Source organism: Ictidomys tridecemlineatus, chromosome 12, assembly GCF_052094955.1.
Source record: "Ictidomys tridecemlineatus isolate mIctTri1 chromosome 12, mIctTri1.hap1, whole genome shotgun sequence".
In the NCBI taxonomy this organism is placed as follows: Eukaryota; Metazoa; Chordata; class Mammalia; order Rodentia; family Sciuridae; genus Ictidomys; species Ictidomys tridecemlineatus.
The window spans coordinates 2636905-2664351 of NC_135488.1; the positions used below are offsets into that span (position 1 = coordinate 2636905).

At 41.7% G+C, this 27447-nt stretch overlaps 1 protein-coding gene and 1 pseudogene across 2 annotated transcripts in view; both read left to right on the forward strand.

Annotated features, from left to right (window-relative positions):
* Window positions 1-384: 384 nt before the first annotated feature.
* The window catches only part of LOC101956806 (uncharacterized), a 33554-nt gene continuing 6491 nt past the window's right edge, over window positions 385-27447 (forward strand). The window contains exons 1-3 of one of the 2 annotated variants that reach the window (XM_021735344.3): window positions 385-557; window positions 3519-3578; window positions 21926-22052. In XM_021735344.3, the coding sequence (XP_021591019.2) occupies window positions 555-557; window positions 3519-3578; window positions 21926-22052 (190 nt within the window). In that variant the 5' untranslated portion in view covers window positions 385-554. Of the gene's footprint in view, window positions 617-3518; window positions 3579-21925; window positions 22053-27447 lie in introns of both variants that reach the window. The other variant, XM_021735345.3, reaches the window with a different exon arrangement.
* LOC101974143 (ribosome maturation protein SBDS pseudogene) lies at window positions 22422-25081 on the forward strand (annotated as a pseudogene).

A 27447-nucleotide genomic window follows, 5' to 3' on the forward strand; every position in this document is an offset into this window, starting at 1 on the left:
GGTTGAAGGTCTGGGTTCAATGTCCATAACCTCTAAATAAAAAGAAAATAGGCACTTGGGGCATGACTGAAATTCCCAGGATTCCAAGTTAGGGGCCAGCCTGGAAACTTAGAAAGTCCTTGTCTCAAAGAAAAAAAAAAGATAAAAGGATTGGGGACGTTACCCATTGTCAGACTGTCCTTGGGATAAATCCCTAGTACTGGAGGCAAAAGACAAGAAAACCAGAGTCCCCAAGAACTTGCCATTCTGTTCTCATTCATCCTAGGTTGGGTGCAATCTACTGTCACTCAGAGCGTTGGCTCAATGGGCTCCGTTCTAGGGGGCGGGCCTTGAAGGCCTGCCCAATCAGGGGCACATGGGTGAGATCTGTCCAATCCAGCTCAGAGCCCGTGAGGAGAGGGCGGGCTTTTTATATCCGGGGCCTGTGGTCCTCGCAGCGCGCTGCTGTCCTGACGTGTCTTCACGTTCGCTCCGCTGTGCTCCTGCTATCCGCATCGCTCCATCAGAGGCGCTGGGGACCCACCGGAGAGCGCTGCTCTCCCGACCGCTGGGAAATGGTTAGTGAGCGGGGGCGCTGCGTGAACTAGCAGGACTGGCGCGGCGGGAACCTGAAACGGTGGGTGGGACACCCCGTCCTCTCCAGTCTGCAGCCCCGAGTCCTCCTCAGGGCAGCGCCGCCCTCAGCCACCCTGGCCGTCCTAGCCGAGCGCAGGTCCGCAGCGCCGGGAACCCAGCCCCCTCTCCGGTCCCTGCGTGGTCGCATCGGCCCTGACTGAAGCCCTGTCTGGGCAGCAGCCTGCCAGCAGCCCGACCTCGCCCCAGCTGTGCGGTGAGACCAGGGACCATCCTCAGGAAGGGTCCACCTCTGTGCGTGGTGTTCCTGCGTGAGGATGGCTGGGGTCTCCTTCTGAGCCTCCAGAATGTGCGGGAAGCAGCACGTCCAACGCAGAGGAGCCTGTCCTGCAGCCTGGCTCTTTATAAATGCCTAAGTTATAGATAAATTCCTAGGTTTCCAGCTCCCTGACCTCAAGGCAATGCTGAATTCTCCTCTCCAGGTTGTGAACTATTTGTCTCCTATGCTACATTTCAAATGGACACATCATTTTTCCTAATTGTCCTCCAAGTGCTGAATGGCACTTTTTAAAGATTTTGTTTTCTGTTTTGAGCATTTTTCATGAGAGGAAAGTAGAGAATTGCTTGACCATTTGGGGAAAGAAATGTGTGTGCTTTACGCTGTGTGTTTCCTCTGTACAAAAACTTACCATAAATTTTTTGAGTTGAGATTCCTCTCTGCAGACGTCAGTGTGTGATATGTCCTCACCCCACTCTCCCATCTTTTCCTGGCCTTGGGTTTCAGAACTGCCTGACACAAGGTGTCAGAACTCCATGTCTAAATCCTCTTGGAGTGTCTAGTGTACACCATTCCCTGGGTCTTCTGCTCCCAGAGAGGAGTTGGAAGTGCGAGGGTGGAGCCTCTCAGGGGAGTAGCTGAAGGTTCTGTTTCCCATTTTTTTTCTTCTTAAATCTAAAAGGCATTTCAGTGTTTCTTTTATTAGTTACTGTGAATGTTGTAGGGACAGAGGAAGCAAGGCACCGAAGATAGCCAGAAACACTGGTTGCAGCCAGGTTCAGAGGGCACAGCTTTTGCTATAATCAATGAGTCCCCTGAACCCTGGGTTCAGGTAGTTTCAGAATTTTATACCCATCATGTAAGTGGAGGGGGTCAGAAGTTCACATAAAAGCAGCTTTTTCTTTCACTGTTTTGGGCAAGTTAACCCTTCAAGGACAACACCTGAGAAGGGGAGAGCTTCTCCCCTTTCTTTTCTCTCCCTGCCAGCTGTTACATGGAGCCCAATTGGTAACTTCTCTTATCTTAGAAATGTAGATATCTCTGTGAAGCCTCAGCTCAAGGCCAGAGGCCTTATTTACACATTTACACAAACTACTATACTGGATACATGTTTTTGAAAAACTAATAAGGGATGTCTAGCACCTGGAGTGCTGATTTCTTCCCAGCCAGTGGCGGAGTAAGACTGGGAAATAGGAGAATAGGAAGTTTATCTACATTGGAGTCTTTTGTAGAGATTCTTTTGCTGACAGTCCTAAATTCACCCATGGTGAAGATTTCTGGAGAAGCCCAGTTAAGAATTTTCTGTGGAGAAAGGAGTTCCACTACAATTCCCCCCTTTAATGATGCTCCCCATATTTTAATCCTTTAAATTTAAGAGCATCATTACCATTATTTTGGCTTAAAGCCTTATATAATGCCAAAACCTTAGTTGTTGTCATCCTTTCAACAGCAACTTCTGCAGTAGACCCAATAGTTTTAATGCACAGTGGAGCCAAACATGGGAGCAATAAACAGGTTAACAGTTGAATACCCACTGTACCATTTAAGGTTTTAAATCTACCAAGAGTTGAAAACCATCTCCCAAAAGCATGTTTGGGACCCAAACTTTAATACCCTTATAGGTATGAACTTGTATGTGTTCTAGTTTTCTTGTGTTGTTGGCTTTATCCTTAACTGCTTATCTGTTGTCATCCACATGGATGCGACAATCTGAGCTGTTGAACTCTCCACATATTTCTCTTTCCTCAGCCAGTAGGTAATCTAATGCCAAGTGGTTTTGATAGTTAGCTACTTGCATCTGGGTCTGCTGTGTGGCTAGGAGGTCAAAGGCTGTGGCAGTCTGATTAATAATAACTTCTAGCACAGCTTGTAAGTGAACAATTCTGTTTAGCATGTAAATAGGAGTTCTATTGCCTCAACTGCCATTTTGTGCCCAGGTAGCGGGATGAGAAGTGGCAGTAGTGCTCTGGGGTAGCCAGTTACCTTCATCCCAAGATTGGTGACCTCCTAAATCAAGTTCCTTCCCAATGAACCTCTTTTTCTTTCCAGTTATTCACCTATAGCATTTTTCTGGTGAGACAGATCCTAAATATATGTTTTACCACCTCTTGGTTATAGTAGTTTCACTTGACACATGGTTTACATGATCTCCACTGTTAGAATAGGAGTAGGGCAGAATCCCTTAAGGTTATCAAAGAAAACCAAGCTAAATGATAGAGTAATATTTTGGATAGCATAGGTTAAACAGTATAAATTAACAAAGCCAAACTAATAACATCAAACAAACCCTAGAAAACTATATAAGCAAGATAAAAAAGTATAAATGAAATTTTGTTACCCAGAGTCCAGTCAGTAGAAGTTACTGTTATCAAACCAGTAGCAAAAACCAAACAGAGAACTATGTATATGTCTAGAAGCAAGGAGTGGCAATGCATTACAGTATAAGAACTATCTTAGAGGTTGAAAGAGTTCATTAGTCCTGGTGGGAAGTTTATCTTTCATCATGTATTCATCAGCCAGTCCCTCCTGTGTGGCTGAAACAGGGCTGTAATCTACTCAAGCTTCAGCTGTGCATAGACCAGTCAGCTTCCAGAGTGACTGGAGCAGGGCTGTTGTCCTTCTGTCCCTCAAGCTTCTCCAGTGCTCATTTTTTTTCTTTTTTTTTCAGATGGTCAGCCTCAAAGGCATAGCAGTATCTGGAGAGTACTCCCAGTCTGCAGCTGCAGAGGTGAGTCTGGTGTAATGAATCCAGGGACCTATCTCTGCAAACTTTACTGCAGTTGGGGTGGATAAAATAACAGTGAAAGGGCCCTTCCAAAGAAGTTTAGGGGTTGAATATTCCATTCTTTGACCCAGACTCAATCTCCAGGCTTGAAGGAGTGTGCATCTGTGGACAGTCTTACTAGCAGTCTTTCTCTAACACATTGGTTGAGAACCTGTAAAGTTTTCAGTAAGGCCTGAAGCTGTAGTCTCAGGGTTAATTCTCCTATCTTTCTTAAGTCTCCCAATAGTCACCTAATAAGAGGTGGGCCTCATGTTCATTATCTTATAAGGACAGAATCCAGTCCTCTTAGTGGGAGTGGATCTAATCCTCAACAGTGTAATAGGGAGAAGTTAATCACAATGTAAATGAGTCTCCTGACACCACTTACCCAATTGAGCCTAAAGTCTTGTTCATCCTTTGAACTTTACCAGAAGTCTGTGGCCTATAGGCAGTATGTAACTTCCATCTGATATTTAAACTTTTGGTCATTAATTGTATCACTTCTGCCCAAAAGCTGGCCCATTGTCTGAGCTAATAGTTATTGGGACACCAAATCTGGGAATAATTTCCCAGAGAAGCATCCTAGTATCTCCCTAGCCTTTCCATTGGTGGTGGGAAAGGCTTCCACCTAGTCAAAGTAGGAACACACAAAACCCAAAAGTTATTTATAGTCCCATGAGTGTGATAGTTCAGTGAAGTCTACTTCTAAGTCTTCCTAAGGTGCTCCTCCTATAGTTTGGATTCCTGGTGGGAGCTTTGGCAACTGACAAGGATTGTTGTAAGCACATTATTTACAGATCATCCGGGGTGATGTTTGTGAGCCAGGGGACATAGAAATGTTGACTCAGAACTGTCTCAAATGCTGTATGTCCCATGTATTCTCCTGTGGAACCGTCTGATAAAGGCTGGGGCTAGAATCTCCGGGATGGCTATGCTGGCCATCAGAAAATCTCCACCATCTACCTGGGAGAAAATTTTCCTTTTCAGCCTTAAACCACTTACTTTCATGCTGGGAATATGTTGGCCCCCATTCTGTTAGATGATCAGTCAGGCAGAGTGGAGCATTTAAACCTGGGACTGGATTTTCTTCTTGTTTCTTACAGACAGCTAACCTGGCTTCTGTGTCAGCTCTCTGGTTGCCCTGAGCAACCACAGTGTTTCCCTTTTGATGATCTTGACAGTATATAATCACAACCTTCCTGAGAGCCCACAGTACATCCAAAAGTTGAAGAATTTCTTGCCCATATATTATACTTTTTTTTAAAATCCCTGAGTTAATTAGCCCCTTTTCCTTACATAAGGCCCTATGAACATGAAGGGCAGCGAACGCATGTTTTGAGTCTATGTATCTAATCACACAGACTCCTGCTGTCAACTGAGGTGCTTGAGTTAAAGCAATAAATTTTGCTTTTTGTGCTGAAGTTCCCTGAGGCAGAGGTTATGCCTCAACAGTGGAGTTCAGAGTGACCATTGCATATCAAGCAAAATATACCCCATCTTTTATAAAACTGCTTCCATCTGTGAAGTACTCCACATCAGGGTCCCTGAGGGCTGGTCTGCCAGGTCTGGTTTGCTGGAAAACATTTCATCCATGACTTCAATATAGTTGTGATCATGTTGTCGCGGTCTGAGGGGCAGCAAAGTTGCTGGGTTTAGAGTCTGGATGACTTTAACATGGACACATTGGTTTTTACATAACATATCCTGGTATTGACCATTCTCTCCTTAGTAAATCAGTATTGTCCTTTAGGAACCCTGAAAACCAATTTTTGTCCCATTTTCAGTTTATCAGCTTTTAGTACCAGAAGATCTGTGGCTTCAAGGGCCCATAAACAAGGTGGCCAGCCTGGGCTAAAGAGTCCAGCTGTTTGGATAGATGTTCATGTCCCTAGCACCTGAGTCAATACTCCCATAGCCACTCCAGACTGTTCATGGACATAAAGAAAGTAAAGCTTTGTGAGGTCAGGGAGCCCTAGTCCAGATGCACTGGGAGTGCTTGTTTAATGTTCTCAAAGGCCTTTTCCTTGTTGGCCCCCATATTAGAGGATCCCATTCTCTCTTCTTTGTGGCTTCGTAGAGGGATTTTGCCATAATTAAAAGTTAGGGATCCATATATGGCTGAATGCAGCAGCCCCCAAGAATTCTCTAGTCTGATGGCAGGTTGAAGGGACTGGAATTGAGCAGATCTCCTGTTTCTTTAGAGGCCCTGTTGCTGTTGTCTGTTCTGTTGCTCAGTCAGATGGTAACCAAGGTATTTACTTTTTCTTGATAGATGTGAGCTTTTAAGTCAGAGTTCATGCTGTCCCAAAGATGGTGTACTCAAGCCCCTGAGAGGAACTGTCATTTAGGGAAGGGAGGTGTACACAGAGCCTCTGGTGCTTTAAGATGCAGGATTTTTTTGTTATCTCCCAGTACAGGATGTTGGCTGCTGGGATTCTCCAACTCTTAAATCTAATGCAAATCGTAGCAGAGACTGATGACCTGGGATATCATTTGTATAAAAGGCACCGATGTAATTCTCTCTATGGGCCGGTTGCGGAGATTATAAGGCAGGTTCCGTGCAGGTCCTGATGTGGCAGCCGCATGGTGCCAACTTAGGTGTTGCTCTTTGACTGCGGGGCTTTCTCCTCCTGCCAGGTAGGAGCCTGCTCTAATTGTATATAGCGGCTGTCCCGCTTATGTTTTTGTTCAGTATGCCTGAGTGCATGGGGCTCTTTGGTCCTTCCTGCTGGTAGCTCATAGCACGTGGCTTGGAGCCAGGGTGGAATGTCCTTTTGTAGTGAGTGCTCTATGGCCCACTATTGGTTGTTAACATGAATTTATTCCCAGTGTATTCTTGGGCTTGCAGCGGCTGAGCCCTTGAGAGGCCCCGGGTCCCATGCATCCGATATATCTTTGTGTGTCTGCCATTTTCATCAATCATCAACTTCTGAGCAAGAAACTGAAAGAAGAGGCTGGGGCCAAAGGCAGGGGGAAATATTTGCTCCTTCTCTATTTAAGGCTTAGCTTTTGAGCGTGGCAGTGGGTCCTTGCCTGCTGGGGCCACTTGGAGGCTTTACCCTTTTTCTGGCCATGTCCCCTGTGCGACCCCCATAAAAATTTGGACCATTGGCTTTGTTCTAGTGAGACCCCCCTTTGAGTTACCTCTGGGTTTTTGGTGAGAGCAGCTATAAGGAGATTTATCCTCCTTTTCATCTTTTTGGTCTGCCTGTCTTTGAGCCTCTGGGTCTCAATGGATGAAAACTGTGGTGGCCACCTTAATCAGTTCATTGGCACACTTCTCAGTAAAACCCTCTAGTTTTTGTAATTTTTGGCAAATGCCACTTTGAGCCTGTCCCACAAAGGCTGCATTGATCATCTGTTGTTTAAGCCTCTGCATCTCTTCATGGACACACTTGTGCGGTGGCTGCTACTTTTGCATAGTGCCCTTCTTCCTCTGGATACCTCTGGGCGGGGAGAGGGGTGGCAGTGGCAGTGGCCCAGACACTCAGCTCTGAGTCAGTTGGGCACATCTCTTTTGATCATTGCTGCCAGTTTCATAGGGCAGAGGAGCCTTAGGCAGATGTGGGGCTGAGAGAAATATTCAGGGCTACCAAGGGTGCGAGAGGGAGATGCTGGAGCGGTGGGAGGCTTAGCTCAGCTCTGTTTGTCTGCAGATGACCTCCGGCTTAGGTAGGAGTTCAGGGCTGGCTCCAATTCCTTCTAACTCTTGGGCACAGACAGTTTGTTTTGTTCTCTTTTTCCCTTCTCTTAAACTTCCTATGAGGGCTTTTTGATATCTCTTTATCTTTTAGACCTTCTTTTTTGTTGGGGCCCCGTCCTAGGTCTGAATAATAGGCTGCATTAGATCAGACATGGCCCAGGCTTTCTTCATGTAGAGGGAGGATGATTTTTCCAGCTTATGAGCTCAATGTTGGTGAAAGGCTGGCACACAAAACTGCCTTGTCTTCCTCAGACATTTCCCTTCTGGTCAACATGGGCAGGTCCTTTATGCCCTTGAGGGACATCTGGAGAAATCTCATCTGGGTTGTAGCTCTGGTCTTGGGACAAATCTACCACCTTAATCTTGGGAGGTGAAAGAGTCTTTGGTTCTAGGAAGCCTTTGGCTCTGAGGACATCACAGAGGAAGGAATAGTCAGTATTGGGGACCATCATTTGTTGCCTCTGAGGACGAGGGGGCTGAGGGGACAGTTTGCTGACCCAGTGGCCTTGGCAAAGTTGGGTAGAATGGCACATAAGGTGGTAGGTCCTCTTCTGGCTCACAGGAAAAATGTTTTCTTTCCTATTTTTTCCCCTCTGTCAGGTTCTCTGTCTAGCTGCTTTCCGCTAGGTCCTAGAGACCACTATGCTTCCCACTAACATCAGCTTGGACTGTCCATGTAGACAGGCTCTCAACCAAGGGGACTGTTTCTGTACTATCTCTTGCCAGCAATCAATATAAGAGAATTGGTTTAGGGGTTCCAACCACAATCAAAAGGACCTCAGCAATGACTTTCTCATCTAAAGATCCTTCTGGTGGCCACCCCACACCTTATGTGGGCCATTCTAATTCACAGAGAGTATGCAACCTTTGTGGAGTGAATTTCACACTACAGTTACCAGGAAAACCTTCCTAAAGGTTTCTAACACACATGTCAAAGGCTCAGTTTCCTTTTGTGCCTCCTATTTTCCACATGTTGCACATTTAGGACAAGAGTCACTTCGTCCATCTCCGGCCTTTCTCTTCACGGGGACTTAGGGCCCTCTTAGCCTTGTGGAGCTTTCACCTAGACGTTGGTTGGTGAAATTCCACCATAGACTGTCTGAGGGGCTATGGACCACGGATCAGGACTCTGTATTCGCTTCGGCCCTCAGGTTGGGTCAGAACCCGTCCCTTTGTCCATCTCATTCACATACTTTCACACATTTTCACACAGACATGGCCAGGACAGAATTTCTATACTGCCCAAATTCCAATAATTCCAAACCAAACAAAAAGGGAGTCCCAATTTCCCCTCTGTTCGCTGACCCCGAACAGAGACTAAATTGGGCGACTCCCCGGGTTTGAATCCCCAGGTTCGTTTGAGCTTCAACCACTTTGGAGGGTACTTGGGACCCAACAGAGGTTGATCAAGCCTCTCTTCAACCTTCTTAGGTCTCTAAGGGGAATTGGGTGGGCTGCAAAAACAAATGAACCCGGGTCCTACCTGTTCAGCTGGGTGGTGCTCCAAAACCTTAATCTGGTTCCTGCTGCCTGTGGGCTCCGTTGTACTCTGGAGTGGCAGCTCCAGGGCACCAGGTGAGTGGATCCTTTTTCAGGCCAAGATTTGCCTGTGTGCACTAAGGGGAAACACTGACCACTACCACCCTGGGGAAGCCAGTCCCTGGAGATAAGAGGCAGAACAGACATCCATACCTCCTCTGTCCCATCTGGGTTGCCAAAAATGTTGTAGAGATAGATGAGGCAAGGCACCGAAGATAGCAGGAAACAATTTTATTTGGCTGCAGCCAGGTTCAGAGGGCACAGCTTTTGCTGTAATCAATCCCCTAAACCCCAAGTTCATGTAGTTTCAGAATTTTATACCCAGCATTTAAGTGGAGGGGCTCAGAGGTTCACAGTCTGCAGAAGTTCACATAAAAGCAGCTTTTCTTTCACTGTTCTGGGCTAGTAAACCCTTCAAGGACAACACCTGAGAAGGGTAGAGCTTCTTCTCCCCTTTCTTTTCTCCCCGTGCCAGCTGTTACCATGGAGCCCAGTTGGTAACTTATCTTAAAATGTAGACATCTCTGTGAAACCCAGCTCAAGGCCAGAGGCCTTGTTTACACATTTTCTTCAAACTACTATACTGGATAGTAGTTTGTGAAAAACGAGTAAGAGGTGTCCAGCACGTGGAGTGCTGATTTCTTCCCAGCCAGTGGCCAAGTAAGACTGGGCAACAGGAAAATAAGAAGTTTATCTACATTGAACTCTTTTGTAGAGACTCTTTGGCTGACAGTCCTAAAATCAGCCATGGTGAATATTTCTGGAGAAGCCCAGTTAAGACTTTTCTGTGGAGAAAGGGGGTGCCATTACATAAATAGCACTAAAATGAAAATGAGAGCACAGTCATTTCTTTGACATACTGATTCTAATCCCTTTAGATATGTACCTAGAATTATTGTTAGTGGATCACTAGTAGTTCTACTTTTAATTTTTTGAAGAACCTGTATGCTGTTATTTTTAAAATAATAATATAAAGTTTATATTCTAACCAATATTCTAGTCTCTCTTTTTCCCACAGGTGTGTACTCTGGAGCACTTGTTATCTTGCAACTTTTGACAGTGGCCATTTTAACAGCACTGCTCATTCTGCAGGAGGTCTGCTATTTGACCGGTGCATTAAGTCCTTGATGCACGTTAGAATCCACCCTGTCAAGTTGCCACTAGAAGAATGCATTGTGACTTTTTCTGAAATCTGTGCTTTTTATAACCTCTTTGTCACTAATGGTGGGGATTGTGCCCGAAGAAGTACTTGCCCTTCAATGTAAAACCACTTCTTTTTGATCTGTGGAGATTTGCTCATGCTCACTTACCTTTGCTCACAGAACTCAGGAGGCTGGGATGGAGACCCAGGAAGAAAAGGTGTTGAACTTGAGGCTGTCAGTGCATGGGCAGACTCCTTGTAGGAAGAATTGGAGTTATTACTGGGGTGAAGTGGGGGAGAGAGCTCAGGAAGCCCCAAACTCCCACTCAGGCTGCCAGTGGTGGTCTTTATTTTCCTACTTAAATTCATGATTCTGGCTAGATAGGAGCTCAGCCATCTGTAGCAGCAGTTGGCAGAGTGAGCTGGCAGACCCCGAGCCCTTCTGGGGATAAACTGACACCTTTGAGATTTAACCCATTGTCTTCCTTGGTCCAGGTGATGAAACCCATGGAAGTGTTAGCATGTCCTTAAATTATCACTTTTTCCTGTGATCTTGATACTTGTGTGTTTGTAGTCCCTTCCTCTCTCAGCATTAGATAAATTAAGATGCAAACCACAGAAGAGTGCTGAACTCACACAGTACTTCACACCTAAGGACGAAACAGAAACCATAACTGAAGATTAGGGTCAGGGCTAAAGTGCAAAATAAGAAGTGTGTCTCTAGTCTGTTCCCTTCACATCTGAACCCTGGTGTTCAAGGAGGGAACAGAGCTGAGGTCTACAGGGGATTCATTCCTTCTGGGTCCACATCATCCTTTATTTACTGCCTGATGTTTACAAGGGGGATGTGACACTCTGGGGATTTTCTTCTCTCAGGGCACCATCTCTTCCCCCCTTGGCCAAAGAATTGATATTGAGAGGGAAATCATGTCTCCTCGCCTCTGATGGAAATGGGGGTTTCAGGTCATTCACTTCCCTTGGGTCTGGTCAGAAACCTCAGATCTGCACTTGTAATGTGGCAGCAGTTTGTCACCTGGGATATGACACCTGAATAGAGCTGGTTTTTGTTGAGAAGTCCTAGAAACTTAAAACAGAGCAAGATGTAAAGGTTTAGTGTCAAATATAGGTATAATTAATTGATAATTTTACCTTGACCACATTGCAATGAAAATGTTTTGGATATGTTGGGTTAAAGAAATTATTACATACTATTTACTTCTATCTTTTCAATTAATATGTGACCACTAAAATTTCACAGTTATACATGTGGCTCGTATTTCTGTTTCATGGACAGTGCTGCTCTAGTAGGCTGCCTCCTTCTGCAGAGGTCAGACTGCCTCTTCAAATCATGAGAGGATGAGCAGGGTGTGGTGGCTCATGCCTGTAATCCCAGTTGCTTGGGTACAGCAGGAGGATCACAAGTTTGAGGTCAGCCTCAACAAATTAGTGAGACCCTGTCTGAAAATAAATTTTAATAATAACTGGGAATACAGCTCAGTGACAAAGTGCCTCTGGCTTCAAACACACACACTCACACACATAACCAAAACATGAAGTTAATAAAAAACCTGCAAATTAAAACTAATTCTCACTATATTATTTACATCTGGAAATATATATTATTGATACTTTTATGTTATTGATATCTTTATTGATAAAACCTTGATGAACTTCACATGCTCTGTGCAAGATAAGCTATTCTTCAAGGTAGTTAGCACTGTCTAAAAAGGATTGTAGCCAAGAACCTGTCAATCTCCGTCTGCAGCCAGACTGAATTTCTTCACCTGCCACTCAGGGCTAGAGGAATCTGGGTCTGGAGCTCTGTCTACATAGTGTTGATGGGATGAGAATTACAAATCAGATGCACAGACAGGTAACGGGGTGGATTCTTAATGTGTAAGATTCTGTCTCTGGCCCAAGCTTTGAGTCCATCTTCAGGTTCTCTGATATGTGGGTGGCTTTTTCACTCTGACCTTCAGGTGCTGGAGGATTTGTACAGATGTTGCCTGGACACAGCAGAAGCCAGAAAATGGTGTACAGGGGGTTAGAGTTGGTTGGAAGCAGATAGAATTGGCTCTGGGGACCTGGGCTTTTCTAAGGCCAGGTATTAAGTGTGAATTCTATTTCAAAGCTGGGACATCTTAATATTCTGTTCTTTGTGACCTCATGGTGAGGCTGGACTGGCAGTCAGGTCCCTGGTGGTTTTGTCCTGTGCCTGATGTGAGATTATTATTTTTTTTTTAACATGCACAACCACACCTAATTCATATGGAGATTTTTTTAGTGGCCTCCTTCTGCACAAACCAGCAGGGCCAAGAAGCCTGCATGCAAGGGGGACTCCAGGGGGCCACCGTACCTGCTGATCTCTGTGTGCAAGGAAGGATTCCATTTAGAGCCATGTGCTTTTAGGCAAAACTCAGAGGTTTAGGTTGTACAAGGTATGGGAGCTTGTGCTGAAGGCCTTGCTTCTTCTTCTCAGCTCCCCTGGCCTTGGGTGAAAGGGACATGGGGGTCTGACCAGGGCTCTGAGGCCAGTCAGGTGGCTCCTGTTTATCTCTACATGGACATGAGCCCTGCTGCTGTTGGTGCAGCTGTAGTAAAGCTTGGGTGGCCTATCACAAGGCAGCCAGCTCCTTGCCAGGGTAATTTTTCCTATTCAGGAGGGGGTGAGCCACTTTTGAAAATAAAGTCTGAAATTATTAGTGAAGAATTAAAAGACAAAGTCAGAAAAATAATTTTAAGGACAGAGTGCCTGATAGGTCCAGCCTACACAGGAACTGGAGATGAACTATTAGAAAATGGCTGTGGTGATTTATTTAAGGGGGTACATCAAAGGCAGGGATATGGTTTCAGAGGTGGAGTCTTGCTTCATGATGTCTTGTGGTCAACAGGTTGATTGGCATTTTGGCAGGCTACACCCACCTCAGAGAGGCTGTGTGGCTACATAGGTCACCCCATTTCTGGTGCTGTGTGGGACCTGGCAGAACTAATAGGACTCACATGTATCTGGGCAATCTTACCAGTGAGATTTCCACTGGAAGTTCCCAAATACCAGATTTTCCTATTTAATGGGCTTCCTTGCTGATTTGGTCACATAAAGTTCACGGATGGCGCTCATGGGTAGCCCAGGTCCGTAACCCTTTGTAGTCAGAATTTAGCTACTGGTTTTGTCCAGAGCCTGTGAAGCTGCACCTTTCTCTCTTCTCTGGCCACCTGCTGTTATCCACAGCTGTGTTTTGCCTGACCGCAGTTGTTTATCCTGTTCTTCTGTACATTTAGGGTTAGGGATACTGGCATAGGAAAAACTGCTCTGCACTGTGCTGGGTGTCCCCAGAGTACATGGGCTGTCCTCTCAATCTTAAACAGGAGACCATCCTTGTCCCCAAGTCACTTTCTAGTGGTTCTAAGACCCACTTCCATGTCCTTTTGGTTCTTTCCCTAGCCTGGGCAAAGGAGGTGGACATCATGACCTCTTCACTTTTCTAAACCTCAGCGCATTTTCTGGGATTGTTATTTTGACAGAGGGCTGATTTTCCTGATCCACAGTGGCATGATCTGCGGTTGTCTGCAACTGGGCTAAGAAACAGTACTGGGCAAAGTTTTGTTTTCCAGTTTCTTGTTATCCCTGCCCACCAGAGACAGTGTCTTTTTACACCATCTGCTTAGTCTCAGGCCAGTCAGACGCCTCATGCGACTGCATGATTACCTGCACATGTAGAATTTCTTCCATTTACCTACCTCTGACAGACCAATTCCTATAGGAAGATTATGAAATAATTTGGAAATTCATTCAGTGGCCTGATTGTTACAGTAAAACATTTTTTTTTTTAAAGACAGATGTATACCTTTCTTGTGGCCTTCTTAGCCCAGATTATTCCCAAGAGTCTCTAGTTGGGATCAATGAAGCATTGCCTATGTTTTAGAGGGCCAGCAACATTCACTCAGAAACACAGAGACAAGCAGAGTGGATGCCCCCAGTCAGGACCAACAGAAGGGAACCTTTAAAATAGGTCAGGTAGGGGGAAGTCTCTCAAATTACCTGCTCCCATTTAACCAAATGTCTGACAGCATTGATACCATAGATGTCCACAGAAAGAAGAACCAGGTGTTTCCCTGTAAGGGATTGGAGTGTGTAATCTAGGGTCTTTGTGTGCACACTGGAGGATCGTCACTGCATTCAGTTTCCTTTTCCCAGAGTAGGCCCATGGTGGAGCCCCATACTATTCAGGGAGAGCAAGAGGCCCCTGAAGCCAAGGGGCCTTGGCAGCTGCTGGGAAGGCCCCTCAGACTCTCCCTTTACTTACTGGAACAGCTCCTCCAGGACAACCTGAGGCAATTCACCTGTCTCCTAATTCTCCAGGCTCAGCTGTCAATGAGCTCATCAGCCAACTCCTCAGTGTGGAAGTAGGGTTGCTCAGAGTGCCAGACCTGCCCAGGAGGGCTGGAGGAGGGCACTCTTGGTTTTCCTCCTGGAGACCAAGTTTGATAGTGAAACCTTAGTCCTTTCCCCATTTCTGATCCAATAATGATTATAAGGTTTTGAGAAAAAGGAAAATAAAGTGTTATTGCTTTGCTACCAAAAGAGAGACACAGGGGACTCCTTTCCCAAAGACTGTGATTCCAGTTGCCAGGTAAATAGAGGACCTTTAATGCAGTGGATCATAGACTACCCTCTAGCTGTGCCCTGCCAGGAGTCACAATTCCCTTGTAGCCTCAAGAAAGTTATTTCTTAGAACTTATTGTGCCAGCCTTGAAGTCTGGATTTCTCGGTTCCTGTGGTGCATGAGCTGAAGGACATACACCTGGCTTAAGTCCTGACTTAAGACAAAAATTTAATCTAAATTTTCCCATAATTTGGGAGGCAGAGAGGGAGAAGAGAAAGGAGAAAATAAATGAGTTTTAAAATAAGCCACCATTATAGAGCAGCAACAATTATGTTTAAAGCATAGAGTGAACTCTCTTACATTCCCAGAGAGAAGCAAATCAAACACCTGGCAGGAGGGAGAGGTGGGGTTGATGAAGAATAGAAAACTCAGTTCCAGTTGGGTATTCTGGTGGATGCCAGCCAGCCAGGGACTCACTGAGGCAAAGTTGTTACAAGTGGAGGGTCAGCCCAGGGAACTTAGTGAAATCATGAAAGATCAAAATTATAGGAGGATTGTGGATGTGGCTCAGTTGTGTAGTGCCCCTGGGTTAAGTCTTTAATACCACATAAAAAATTCAAATGTCATGGGGCTGGAGTTGTGGCTCAGTGATAGAGCACTCACCTAGCATGTGTGGGGCAATGGGTTTCCTCCTCAGCACCACATAAAGATAAATAAATAAAGGTATTGTGTCCATCTACAACTAAAAAAAAAAAATTCAAATGTCAGATCAAAGAATCCTTTAACATGAAGCCAGCATGTACTTAAGAGGGTTCATGGAAAAGAGTGTGTTGTCTGAGGCTGAGGTGAGTCAGACTCCCTGGGGCTGTAGGAGGAGGGACTCTTAAGCCAATTTCAGTTAACAAATATTTCTCACCACTAAAAGTGAACTGGTCAGTTAATTATGAATGTTGGGGTTGTTAAGACAGGACCATTAAACTCATAATGAGAAGGATAATGTTTATTTTCCATTTGGATGCCAGGGATTGAACCCAGGGGCTCTTAACCACTGAGACACTTCTCCTGTGCTTTTTAATATTTTACTTAGAGAGAGGGTCTCATACACTTGGTTAGGGCCTCTCTAAGTTGCTGAGCCTGGATTTGAATTCATAACCCTCCTTCCTCAGCCTCTGAAGCCACCAACTCTTGGCTCAGGAAGGGAGACTCTCTAGTAAGCTGCTGTAGAAGAAGGTTGGGAGAATATTTTTACTCGTCTCTTAGGATTACCTACCTGCCACACCTTCTTCTGGCTCTTTCTATGCTCTGTGCATCTTTTCTATTGCTTAACTTCCTGAGTTATGAGAAGCTGGTACACACAGTCAAGTATTTTCCTTTATTCTTAGTAATTATTTCAAATTATTGAACATGTTAGATAGTTGTAGTTTGCCTCATTTTATAGGATGTTGACAAGAGGTGTAGATGATATCCTGAAGTTTGTAACTGGATTCCCAGTTAGATGAAATTCTTCAGGTTTGAGCCCCAAATTTATGATATTTCCACCAAAGAGTGTGAAATTGAATTATGGGATAATGCATTGTTAGAACATTGGTTGATGTTCTGCAAATTCATACTTTTGTTAAAAGTGGATGCACAAAAAAGACATCATTGGTCAGGATGGTAAGCTGACTCTAGCTATGTGGTCAGTGGTGAGAACTGTGACCCTGGAAGAGGGAGCATTTGCACACTGTGAAATAGGGACATACAGTGCACTTACTCCTGTGACTCCGTGTCCAGAAAGAAGACACAAGGGTGGGGGGTTGGGCTTTGCCAGCTTTTGAAGGCCGGAGTGAAGCTGTGTCAAAATGCAGAGGTCCCCTGTGAGCAGCAAACTGGCTGAGAATGCTGCAGCCAAGATTCTGTCATTCTGACGCCACTCAGCCAGGGTTTGGATGCCCCTTCTGGCACTCTGTGCCTCTGTGGGCCTGATACTCTTCCCAATCATGGACTCTGGGTGGGATCTGCTCAATCAGGCCTGCAGTCAGAAAGGAGGCGCTGTCCTTAGACAGGTGTATCTGTCCTGCCTCCAGAGTTCTTGTGAGGCCCAAGTGGCTTTGCTGGGGCCTATATCACCCTTTGAACTGAAAGTCATGCAAGAATTCTAGGAAGGTGCTGGGATTCCTAGAAAGCCAGAAAATGTAGAATCTTCTCAACTTGGTACTGTCGGAGGGACTGTGTCCTGCCTAAAATCAGCTCCCGATGCAGGTGATTTAAGCACTGCTGTGGCATTGTGAACCTTTGACTCCTTTGGACCATGGAATGAAATACTAGCCAGCAGCTGGAACCTCTGGGCATTGTGTCCCCACAAGAGCCACCATTGGGCATCTCTAGGTCTCCCCAGTTTGTGCAGAGTACACAAGCGTCGTCCTGGGAGAAGCCTCCTTGGTGGATGTGGTTCCTGAGTGGGAGGCACTGTCTTAACTGCAGTCATTAGCTCTTCCTTTCTCCCCAGAGTTGTTCATTTTTTCTGATTCTTCCACAAGATGAGAGACAGGACCTCAAAACTTAGACCTAGATCTCTCTATAGCTACTCACAGGGCTGATAACAAATCCTTCATTTTTTAGTTTCTTTCACAGGTTCCAAAATATCAATTTTTCCTTTGCAGTTTACAGAGTTATTAACAGTTTTTACCCATGCAGTATTTGAAGATGATCCAGTATTCTAATTGCCATATACTCCTAGCTAATGGATGATACCTTTGAAAATGTTTGTTTTCAGGAGGTTAATTTTTAACATGAGAAGACAGCAGAGAATAATCACCAGACTCTGCTTGACAGAATTTTTGTGCTGTAATGCATTCTGTTGTCATATATAAAAAATTAATTTTTAAAAAAGTTTTGTGCCTTCCTCTTTTCTTAGGCACAGTCATCTTTCCTCCATATTTTTGACAAGTATTCTGGCTTATAACAGGGTTGTCTCCAAAATCTCACCTGTTGAAACATGGTCCCCAAATGCAGCAAGGTGGAAAGATGAGCTTTTATGCTATGACTATCACGGAGGCTCTGACTTCTTCTGTGGACCAGTCCACTAACAACTGATTGGACTACTGGGAAGAGAACTAGTTGGAGGACATAGATCACTGGGGTAGCTCTGAACAGAATCATCTTCTCCCAGCACCTTCCTCCTTCTCTGCTGCCTGGCTGCCATGAGCCGAACAGCTTTTCGCCATGTTCTTCTTCCCTGATGTTTTTGTCTTGGAGTGAGACTACCATGGCCTGAGTGCTCTGAAACTGTGAGCTGAAATAAATGTTTCCACTCCTAAGTTGTTATTTTAGCTATTTAGGTCACCAAAATGAAAAGCTCACTATAATGGAAATGTTAATAGGTGGCATGTCCTTATCCACTGTCCTGTGTTTTCACTAGTGCTGGATTTCAGAATTGCCTGGGGATGGCACTTGGTACCCAGGGGGTATTAGATTGTCTACAGATCTCTTAGATCATCTATAAAGCATCACCTCCTGGCCATCTCTTCCTAGATGACAGACTGAGGATTGTGGTGCAGCCTTGAGGGAAAAACTGGTTGTCCTAGAATAAATGAGAGAGGCATCTCCTTTGTCCATTTTGTCTATACCCGTAACTCCTTGGAACATGAGTATTTTCCCCATAACCTCCACTTTATGGAGATTTTTGGTGGCCTACAGATTGGATCATGGTGTTGAAGGGGAAATACAGAATTCATTCTCCTCTTTGTGTTTTCTCTCAATTATGAGTATAAGGAAAACAGCCCAAAGTTAAAGGAAAACCCTCACTCTTCAGGTGTACAGGAATCCATAATGTACCTTGTGAGTAAAAATAGGGATGGGAGAAGGTCCAAGCTGACATAAAAACTTGTGTCTGACCTGTCTGTTTTACAGTCAGCTCTGCTCTTCCCGGGCTTGTCACTTTGAAAAGATGTCTTTACTTACTTCAGCTTCAACTTTTCCCTATCTGTAAAATGTGTTTATTTGTAGAGCTTCAAACATAAGCAAACATATGAAAAGTTACAGGATAGAGTTGGATTTTAGAAAAGGAAGTCAGCATTATGTTAGCTTTGTTTAAACGTTTTATTCATCTTCTTTTCTGGAGTATCCTTTATACGTTTCTCATGTGCTCTGTGTTTTGAGAAGTGCTTTCAAATAGCATTAGTTTTGGAAATTTTACCAGAAATAATAAATAGGGAAAATCTCTCTTTCATTATGACTAAGAAAAAATAACTGCAGTTTTTCAAAATTGAGTGTTAGGTGTATAGATGAATTTCAGATTCACCAAGTCATTAGTTCCTTGTCCATGGAGGCCTGTGACAGTCAAAATGTCATAGATCTTGGGGCTGGGGCTGTAGCTCAGTGGCAGAGTGTTTGCCCAGCATATGTGAGGCACTGGTTTGATCCTCAGCCGACATAAAAATAAATTAATAAGCAAAGATATTGTGTCCCTCTACAACTTAAAAATATTTTTTAAAAACCATAGATCTTATTATCTGGATGTTGGAGTTTAATACAAAGACATGTGAGATGAGGTTTGGCAAATCCTGGAATTATACACAGGATTTATGTTTTAGTAAATGATTTGTTATCATGGAGATAGCAACTAAATATCACATTTATTTTTTGAAAAAAGATGGATGGTCTTGGTTTTCCTATTGTGGCATGAATGTAAGTGCTTTACATATTTGTTGCCTCCTGTGGATATAACACTGAGTTTGGATGGGCATGGTGGGTGGTTTATAACTCTGAGTTTGGATGGGCATGGTGGGTGGTTTATGCCTGGGAAGGCAGCTACTCAGGAGGCTAATTGCACATTTAAGATCAGCCTTGGCAGATAAGAGAGACTGTGTCTCAAAATAAAAAGTAAAAAAAATGTTATGATTGTTGGTAGTGGTAAATCTGTAATTAGTCCCTGGATTCAACCCTAACTACAAGACAAAATCCCACTGAGTATTAATACTTTTACCCATTAAGTTGTGAATATTCAACTTTAACTCCTTAAAATATATAAGCTCATATATGCCTCCTATGTTGGGGGCTTTGTTCTTACACTTTCTTCTGAGCCACGATATGTATGCATGACCTGCAGGTTTCAAAAGGTTTTCTTTTTGACAGATAAACAATGGAAAATCTTGGTCTCCTAGATTTGTTGATGGTTTTGGATCATTAGATTTGTTAAAAAGTGAGCCATGCTTTGTTTTCTTCCCATCTGAATGCTCTATCATCTACAAAGGCACGAGTGTTAATAAAACGTGCATTCATTGCCCCTAATATCTTAGTAAGTCCTAAAAAAACCCAGAATGATTACAAGAAACTGTAACTCTAGAATTCTAAGAAAAATCTACTGAAGTACACTATTATGACATTTTGTTTGATTTGCCCACTGATGCCACAGCAGTGATGTGTCCTTTTATGTATATTGACACTTCATATAAATATGTTCCATTACAGCTGTTTTAACCTTATTTGCTGGAATTAATACTGTCTGCCTAATTTTCCCTCTAAAGTTAATTTTTTCTCTTTGTCTTTAGGTATCTTGGTAGAATATTTCTAAATAATCTACATAAACCATCATATTTGAAACAGAAACTCTTCTTTCTTAATATTTTTTTCACCTTACATTGGGGAAAGCAGCCTCAGCTTTGTCACCAGAGACACTGGCTCTATTGTGGAGCTCCTGGAGAGACCACCGCCCTGGAGGCTTTCATCTCATCCCCCTGCAGCTCACAGCTGTATACCTCATAACGTCCTTGGATTCTCTGTGAAAGGAACAAGAATCACATCTTTCCAAGAGTCTGAAAATTATAAAGTGTACCTCAAAATAAAATTTCAATGACAGGGAAAATGTTACATACACAGGACTCAGAAACTATGGCTCTTATTTTATCACCTACCCTTAAGTGTGTAAATCTCAACAATGTCTTCTAAGATAATATGCATCCAAGTTGAAGTGTACATTTTACAAAGTGGAATGACTTGTCTTTATTTCCATGAAAGTCTTCCTGGGTGAGCAGAGTTCCCCTCCAGAATCCCCAGCTAATCAGAGTTCCTAACTATGTAATTCTCTTGCCTTGCAGAGTATTTTTTGGGAGCTTATTTTCTTAGTGAATGAATTTCAGATCCTTACTTTGAAGAAAAAGTTGACATTCCTATGTGCATACATGGATCATAAATATCATTGATCAACCTGATCTTATTTCTTCCTAATGTGTTTCTATTAGTCTTCTCATTTACAATAAATGCTGTGTTCTTAAAATTTTTCTAGTGTTCACATGTTATCTTGACTTTAATTTTTCCTCTCTTTTTGTGTTAGAGGTCAAATAAAAGTGGATAAAAATTAGGCTATATTATTTTTGGGTGTTTGACAAAATGTCATAAATATTGAACACCATTACTGCTATCATATTCTTTTGGTTTTCTCCATTAAGACATGAAAAACTGGGCTGGGGATGTGGCTCAAGTGGTAGCACGCTCTCCTGGCATGCGTGTGGCCCGGGTTCGATCCTCAGCACCACATACAAACAAAGATGTTGTGTCCGCCAATAACTAAAAAATAAATATTTAAAAAATTCTCTCCTCTCTCTCTCTCTCTCTCTCTCTCTCTCTCTCTCTCTCTCTCTCTCTCCCCCCCCCTCTTAAAAAAACATGAAAAACTCTTACAGTGAGAAGTATATATTTGAAACGGTCAAGAAAGATTGTTGTTGATCATTGCTATTTTAATAAAAATACATAAATCACTTAGAATACTTGAACTTAAATTCATCAGTGATGTTTTCCCTAGAGTTGTCTACCTCATTGCTATTCAAGAATTCTCTTGGCGTGCTGGGATTGTGGCTCAGTGGTAGAGTGCTCACCTCACATTCATGAGGCACTGGGTTTGATCCTCAGCACCACATAAAAATAAAATAAAGATATTGTGTCCCCACAACTAAAAAATATATACTAAAAAAAATAGAAGAATTATCTTGGCCCACTGGCCCTAGTATCAGTAGATTGGGATTATTGCTATATAGTCAGAAAACCAGTTCCATCCCAGAACTACTGAACCTGAGTCTGAATCTCTGATTCATGGTTGTGCATTAAAAATTTGAGAATCACTCTTTTTACAAGTGGAGTATGTATACTTTTTTTGACTTATGATACTCTTTCCTCAGAGTTAGAGAATATCACTGTGTTTGTTACCAGGTATTTTCTTGAATAATTAAAGTCACTTACCAACTTGAGAACCAGTTCTACTAACTCTCATTTTATTTTCAGTCAACTTACAAGCTGTGTGAATGATCAAATGGTCAATGTGCTGTTAATTTATCTATTCTTATTTTAGGAACTGTTGACATTCAGGGATGTGGCCATTGATTTCTCTGAAGAGGAATGGGAATGCCTGGAACCTGCTCAGAGGAATTTATACAGAGATGTGATGCTAGAGACCTACAGAAACCTGGTCTTCCTGGGTGAGCAGAGCTTCCCTTCAGAATTCCTAATTATATAGTTTTCTTCCTTTGCAGAATATCTTTTGGGAGCTTCTGCTCTTAATGAATAAGTTTCAGATTCTGTCATTCAAGAAAAAGGCTCAGGCTGTTTTTGTTACAGAGAAGAAAATATTAATGCCATTGTTTTTAGTCCTTATTCTTGCCTTTTCTTGAGGTGATATATACCCTTCAGGTTTACAGTAATTCAGTGATATGGAATGATGTAAGCTACACATCAAATTCCAATTTCTCCCCTTTATGGTACCAAAATAGAATATCTGTTTTCACAAGGAGATTCCCAACAAATAGACATTACATTTTCCAATGAACACATCTCATTGTATCTAAGCCATGTTTGGGCACCTTCCTATGGAGCAGAGGTGGGTAAAAATTCATGAAGCAGAGGACACAGTTGAGAGGTCCAAAGGTCATGGAGGTAGCCAAACTTCCAAATGTTGGGGGAGAAGTCATGCCACATAAATGGTTTTCCAGAAGCTTAGGTTTGTTTTTCTTGCTATCCTACAAGGACAGGTACTGCCCTATGTTTAGCATGCTTTCGGCTTCTTCAGTCTCTTCCTCCTGTGGGGATGCCCCAATATATTGAAATAAGCAGCCCAAACACTCCCCTTTGCTTGTGAGGGTCATCGTGATCTGACAGCATTTTCATTATTTGGGGCATCTCTCAGAAATCTGGATACCTCTAGGTGAGGCATTGTAATTTATTAGTTTCATAAAGCAGTTTCTCTAATATCACATATTTATTTATTCATTGAAATTTTCTTATCAGATTTTATTATGAATACTTACAATGAATTTTTTGTGGAATTTTTCTGATATAAAATGAATGTCAGTGATTCACAGTGGCTGCTCATTTTGGGTATATGGTCAAGGTGAATTTTGTAGTTATATAAAGGTTTGTAAAATAATACAACCATGGTTATTCAGAATTTTGTTGGCTAAATTTTCCTTTTCTTTTTTATTTTCTGTGTTTCATTTTCCAGGGTAAGTTTCACATTGTAGTATAGCTTTTTTCCTCACATCAGTTAATGATGTTTTTATTTTTTTAACCTACATTTTATGATTCAATGGCAATTTATAATATTTCACAAATTAGGGCAATGTAAGATGAAGTTAGGATAAGCCTGATCCTTGCTTCCATTGCTAATAAATTATATTTGCCTCTATATTTTTATTTTTTGCTTTTATTGCCAATAAAATCATATTTGAGATAAAATGTACCTCATAAATTTTTCTTTTAAAGCATGTTTGGCATATGAAAATTATTGCCACTCCAGTTTCTGGTCATTCTTACATATTTTTGTCTTCATCTTGCATCCTTAGATTTTTAATCTCCTGTAGACTGCATATATTGTTTTTTATTTTTATAAGTTTCCTTTGCTTCTTTTCTGTTTCTTCCTTTTCTTCTGACTTTAACTTGTGGTTCACTCATTTTTATGGTGACATTCTTTTGATTCCTCTTTCAATTTCCTTCATTCTATGAACATTTTAAAATTTATTTTGGCATTTTATAAAATCATTTTAAGCTTACATTACATTTTAAACTGGCAACAAGGTCGTTACTGTTGTGCACTTGGGGTAGTTGGAGGTGGGGCCCTTGGCTGTGAGGCACAGAATCCTGGTTCCCAGGCCGCCACACCCACCGTCTCCTTGCCATCTGCCTGACCAGCCCAGTGGTGGTTTGCATGAAGTGCTTGGGCAAGTGCTTAGAGATTGCCTGCTACAAGAACAAGCTTGCATGTGTGTTCACATGGTACTTTCTCACCTGCCCTCCTCAGGGAAACAGACCTAGATGATGTCCTGCAAACCTACCCTGTGTTTGTAATTGTTTGTGAAGGTCAGGTTGCAAAGGAGGAGGATCTCATCAGTCCACTTGGAACAGATGCCCAACCTGAAATCTGTAAACAGATTTTGACTAAAGGAGAGGTTTAGATATCAGATAAAGAAGGCACCATACAGCTGCAGCAGATGTTCAGGGATATTTCAACCATTGTGGCGGTCAGGTGTGTCAACCCAGAAACAAAAGACCATACACCGTTGTCCTTGTTGGGAGAGCCATGAAGGACATCCACTATTCAGTCAAACCCAACAAGAGTACAACACATCAGGCTTTGGAAGGGATAAGGCAGCTGAAGGAGAAAACGAAGATGGAAGGTGGTCACATGAGGCCTGGGTTCTTTCCTCCAGTGAATGAAGGGAAGAAGCTGAAGGAGAGTGCAGGCCCTTGGTCAAGGTTATAGAAAGTGAAAACTACAGCCAGCAGCTAGAAATTGTGTGTAGGGCTGACCAAGGCTGCTTCCGAGAAATTGCTAATAAAAAAGGAAACAAAAGGCAAAGGTGCTTTGGAAGTACTCAGTTTGAGAGAGGAGAAATTTGAATGACACTTATCAGTCTCTTTGGTTATTAAAAAACAAACAAACACAAAACCACTAAAGCAAATGTTTTTCTTTCTGATGACACTGTTTAATTTCAGTGATTTGCCAAAAATAAAAAATAAATAAATAAATAAAAAGGCATAATTTGACATTTTCTGACTTATACATAGAAAGACTTCCTACATGAGTATAATGTGGGAATGATTTTGTTTTAATTTTAAATTGGTGTTCTAAACAAAAACAAAAACTCAAAAGAATGAAGTCCAAAGGGTCATTTTGCTGCTGTCTTATACCTTTATAACTTTCCAAAATGAAAGCTACTTGAGACAACTCTTCTGGCCAAAAAGTTAAGTTTTGTACATTGTATAGGTAAGATTATTTGGGGAATGTCATTATGACAAAAAGGAGTGTTTACTGGAGAAGAAAACCTGTCTTGTTTCTCTATGATTCAGTGTGTGGGGAACTATATTGTCAGTCAAGCTGGGATGATTTCTTCCTTTCTTTTTTTTTTTTATTGTTGGTCGTTCAAAACATTACATAGTTCTTAATATATCATATTTCACAGTTTGATTCAAGTGGGTGGGATGATTTATTTCTAATTCTTAAAGTTACAATATATATCAGTATAGCTAAAATTATATGTAATCAATAAAACTACTATTTATATTAAAAACAAAAAAGCAAACTGACAATAATTTTTCTTCAATTTCATAACAAAAGTCAGTATATTTATCCTTTGAACATTATGTTATTAATGGCAGTTTTATTTATACTGCATACCCATTAAAAGGTTTATGATAACTTTTATGTTTTTCTCTTTCAAATTCTGTTGAAAAAAGTGAGTGCTTTATGCCCAATCATTCCAGTAAAATTGAATTCTATATTGCTATATAGGTTTTCCTTGCTAGGAGAACTTTAAAATTTCATAAAACTTCTATTGCTGTGCACATATATTTCATTTTTCAATATGAGGGGTGCACTTTACTATATTTTGAAGGACAGGTCAGTAGCTATGAAGTTTGGGTAAATTTATATATTTTTAAAGTCTTTGTTTTCTTATTTTTTGAAGGTTAGTATTTTGGGTTGCAGTGTTCTTAGTTGGTAATTCTGGTTTTGATGTTTTGGACACTATTACCCAGTTCCTTTTTGAGTTGAAAGGCTTCAACTAAGAAATTGACTTATAATCATATTCAAGTGCCTTTCTCAGTGGCACATCTTTTTCTTTTGGTGCTCTCAAGATTCTCTCTTTGTGAATATTGAAAAATTGAGTAAAATGTGCTTTGAGTCTTTTTTTTTTTTTTGTGTGTGTGTGTTTTTCCTACTTGGGAGATAATGAGCTTCTTGAATTTTGTTATCCTATTTATTGCTCATTTCACCACATCTCTGACTTTTTATTACCACTGGAGACTTTTCTTTCCCCTGCCCTTTTTCTTAGGCCTTTTCGCTTTTTGTTTTTCATATCTCCCTTAGTCGCTGGGGCTGGCCTGAAACTCGGGATCCTCCTGGCTCAGACTCCCAAGTGGCTAGGATTATAGCTATGCACAACCACCCCTGACTGAACACTATTACTTAATACTTTCTGCAAGTACATAACTTTTACTTATTTCTACTAATGATTTTGGTCCGTGTTTTATTCAACATTCTGTGTTCTGGTATAATTCACTAAATTTATTTCAAATGGTTATTTAGCTTCTTTGGGTAATTCACAACTCTTACTTTCCTGATGTTCAATGCCCAGTGTTTTATTTGATTCTTGGATTAAGTCAAGTACCCCCTTTTCTTTGTGTACTTATTATATTTTATTCGTCCATTTAAAAAAGAGTCTCTAGTAGATTAATTTTCATTTTGTAAAACAATAAGAAATTAGTAAAGAATTGAGAAATAGGGAAGCACGGTTCTGCATTCTGGTAACTTCAGGTAATTGGGACGGTGTTCAAGAGAATTTTATGTTTGAGGTGTGTCACACCATGTTTCAAACCATTTTAAAAGGGCTTATTTTATAAGTCAGTGGTATAACAACTTTGGGCTTAATCTTAAGCATCACACATAAAAAATTAAAAGTAGAATGACCCTGTGATCCAGAAATGCACATTTTAAAGAAGTATCCCAGGGATATTAAATAAGCACATGGAAGAGATATCTCCACTACCATTTCATTGGAAGCATTGTTTACAGTAGTCAAGACAAGGACTCAAAGTTTTTGCCTATCAGTGATTGAGTGAGTAAACGATATGATATTTCTAATCAACAAATTAACATTAGAAAAGATATCCTGACACTTAAAGTGACATGAGATGAATATGTAGAACTGGGCATTATGTGAAATAGACACAGTAATTTGCAGCCTCATTTGACTCAATGTGAAACTTAAAAGTGCAGAGAGTAAAATGTTTACCTGCTGTTGTGCTTTGGGGAGTGTTGTTCAGTCTGCAAAATATTATTGTAATGGACATAAAGTTAAGAGATCCATTGTTCTCATGGTAAGTGTAATGTATTATATCTTTGTTTTTGCAGGGGGGTACCCAGTATTGAAACTAGAAGCACTGAAAAACTGAAAAACATCCCCAGTTCTTTTTTTTTATTTTTTATTTTGAGACAGGGTCTTGCTAAGTTACTTATGGTCTCCCACTAAGTTGCTGAGATGGTTTTGAATTTGGAATCCTCCTGCCTCAGCCTTCCAACGTGTGGGGATTCCAGGCTTGTCTCACTGCACTGGCTAATGTATTATATTCTTGGTGAATGCTAATAGAAATGAATGCAATGTTTTCTTAGCACTGATAATATAATGTGATAATTATATAAAATAATGCATTTATTAATTAGTTAGACTTAGTCATTCCTTCACTTATTTAAATTTTAAAATACCATGATATACTTAGTAAATACATAAAATTGATTTTGTCAATTAAATGATTCAATAAATAACCAAAATTATAAAAATGAAAGACAAATCATTTGTATTGACTGCCATGTTTTTACTTTGT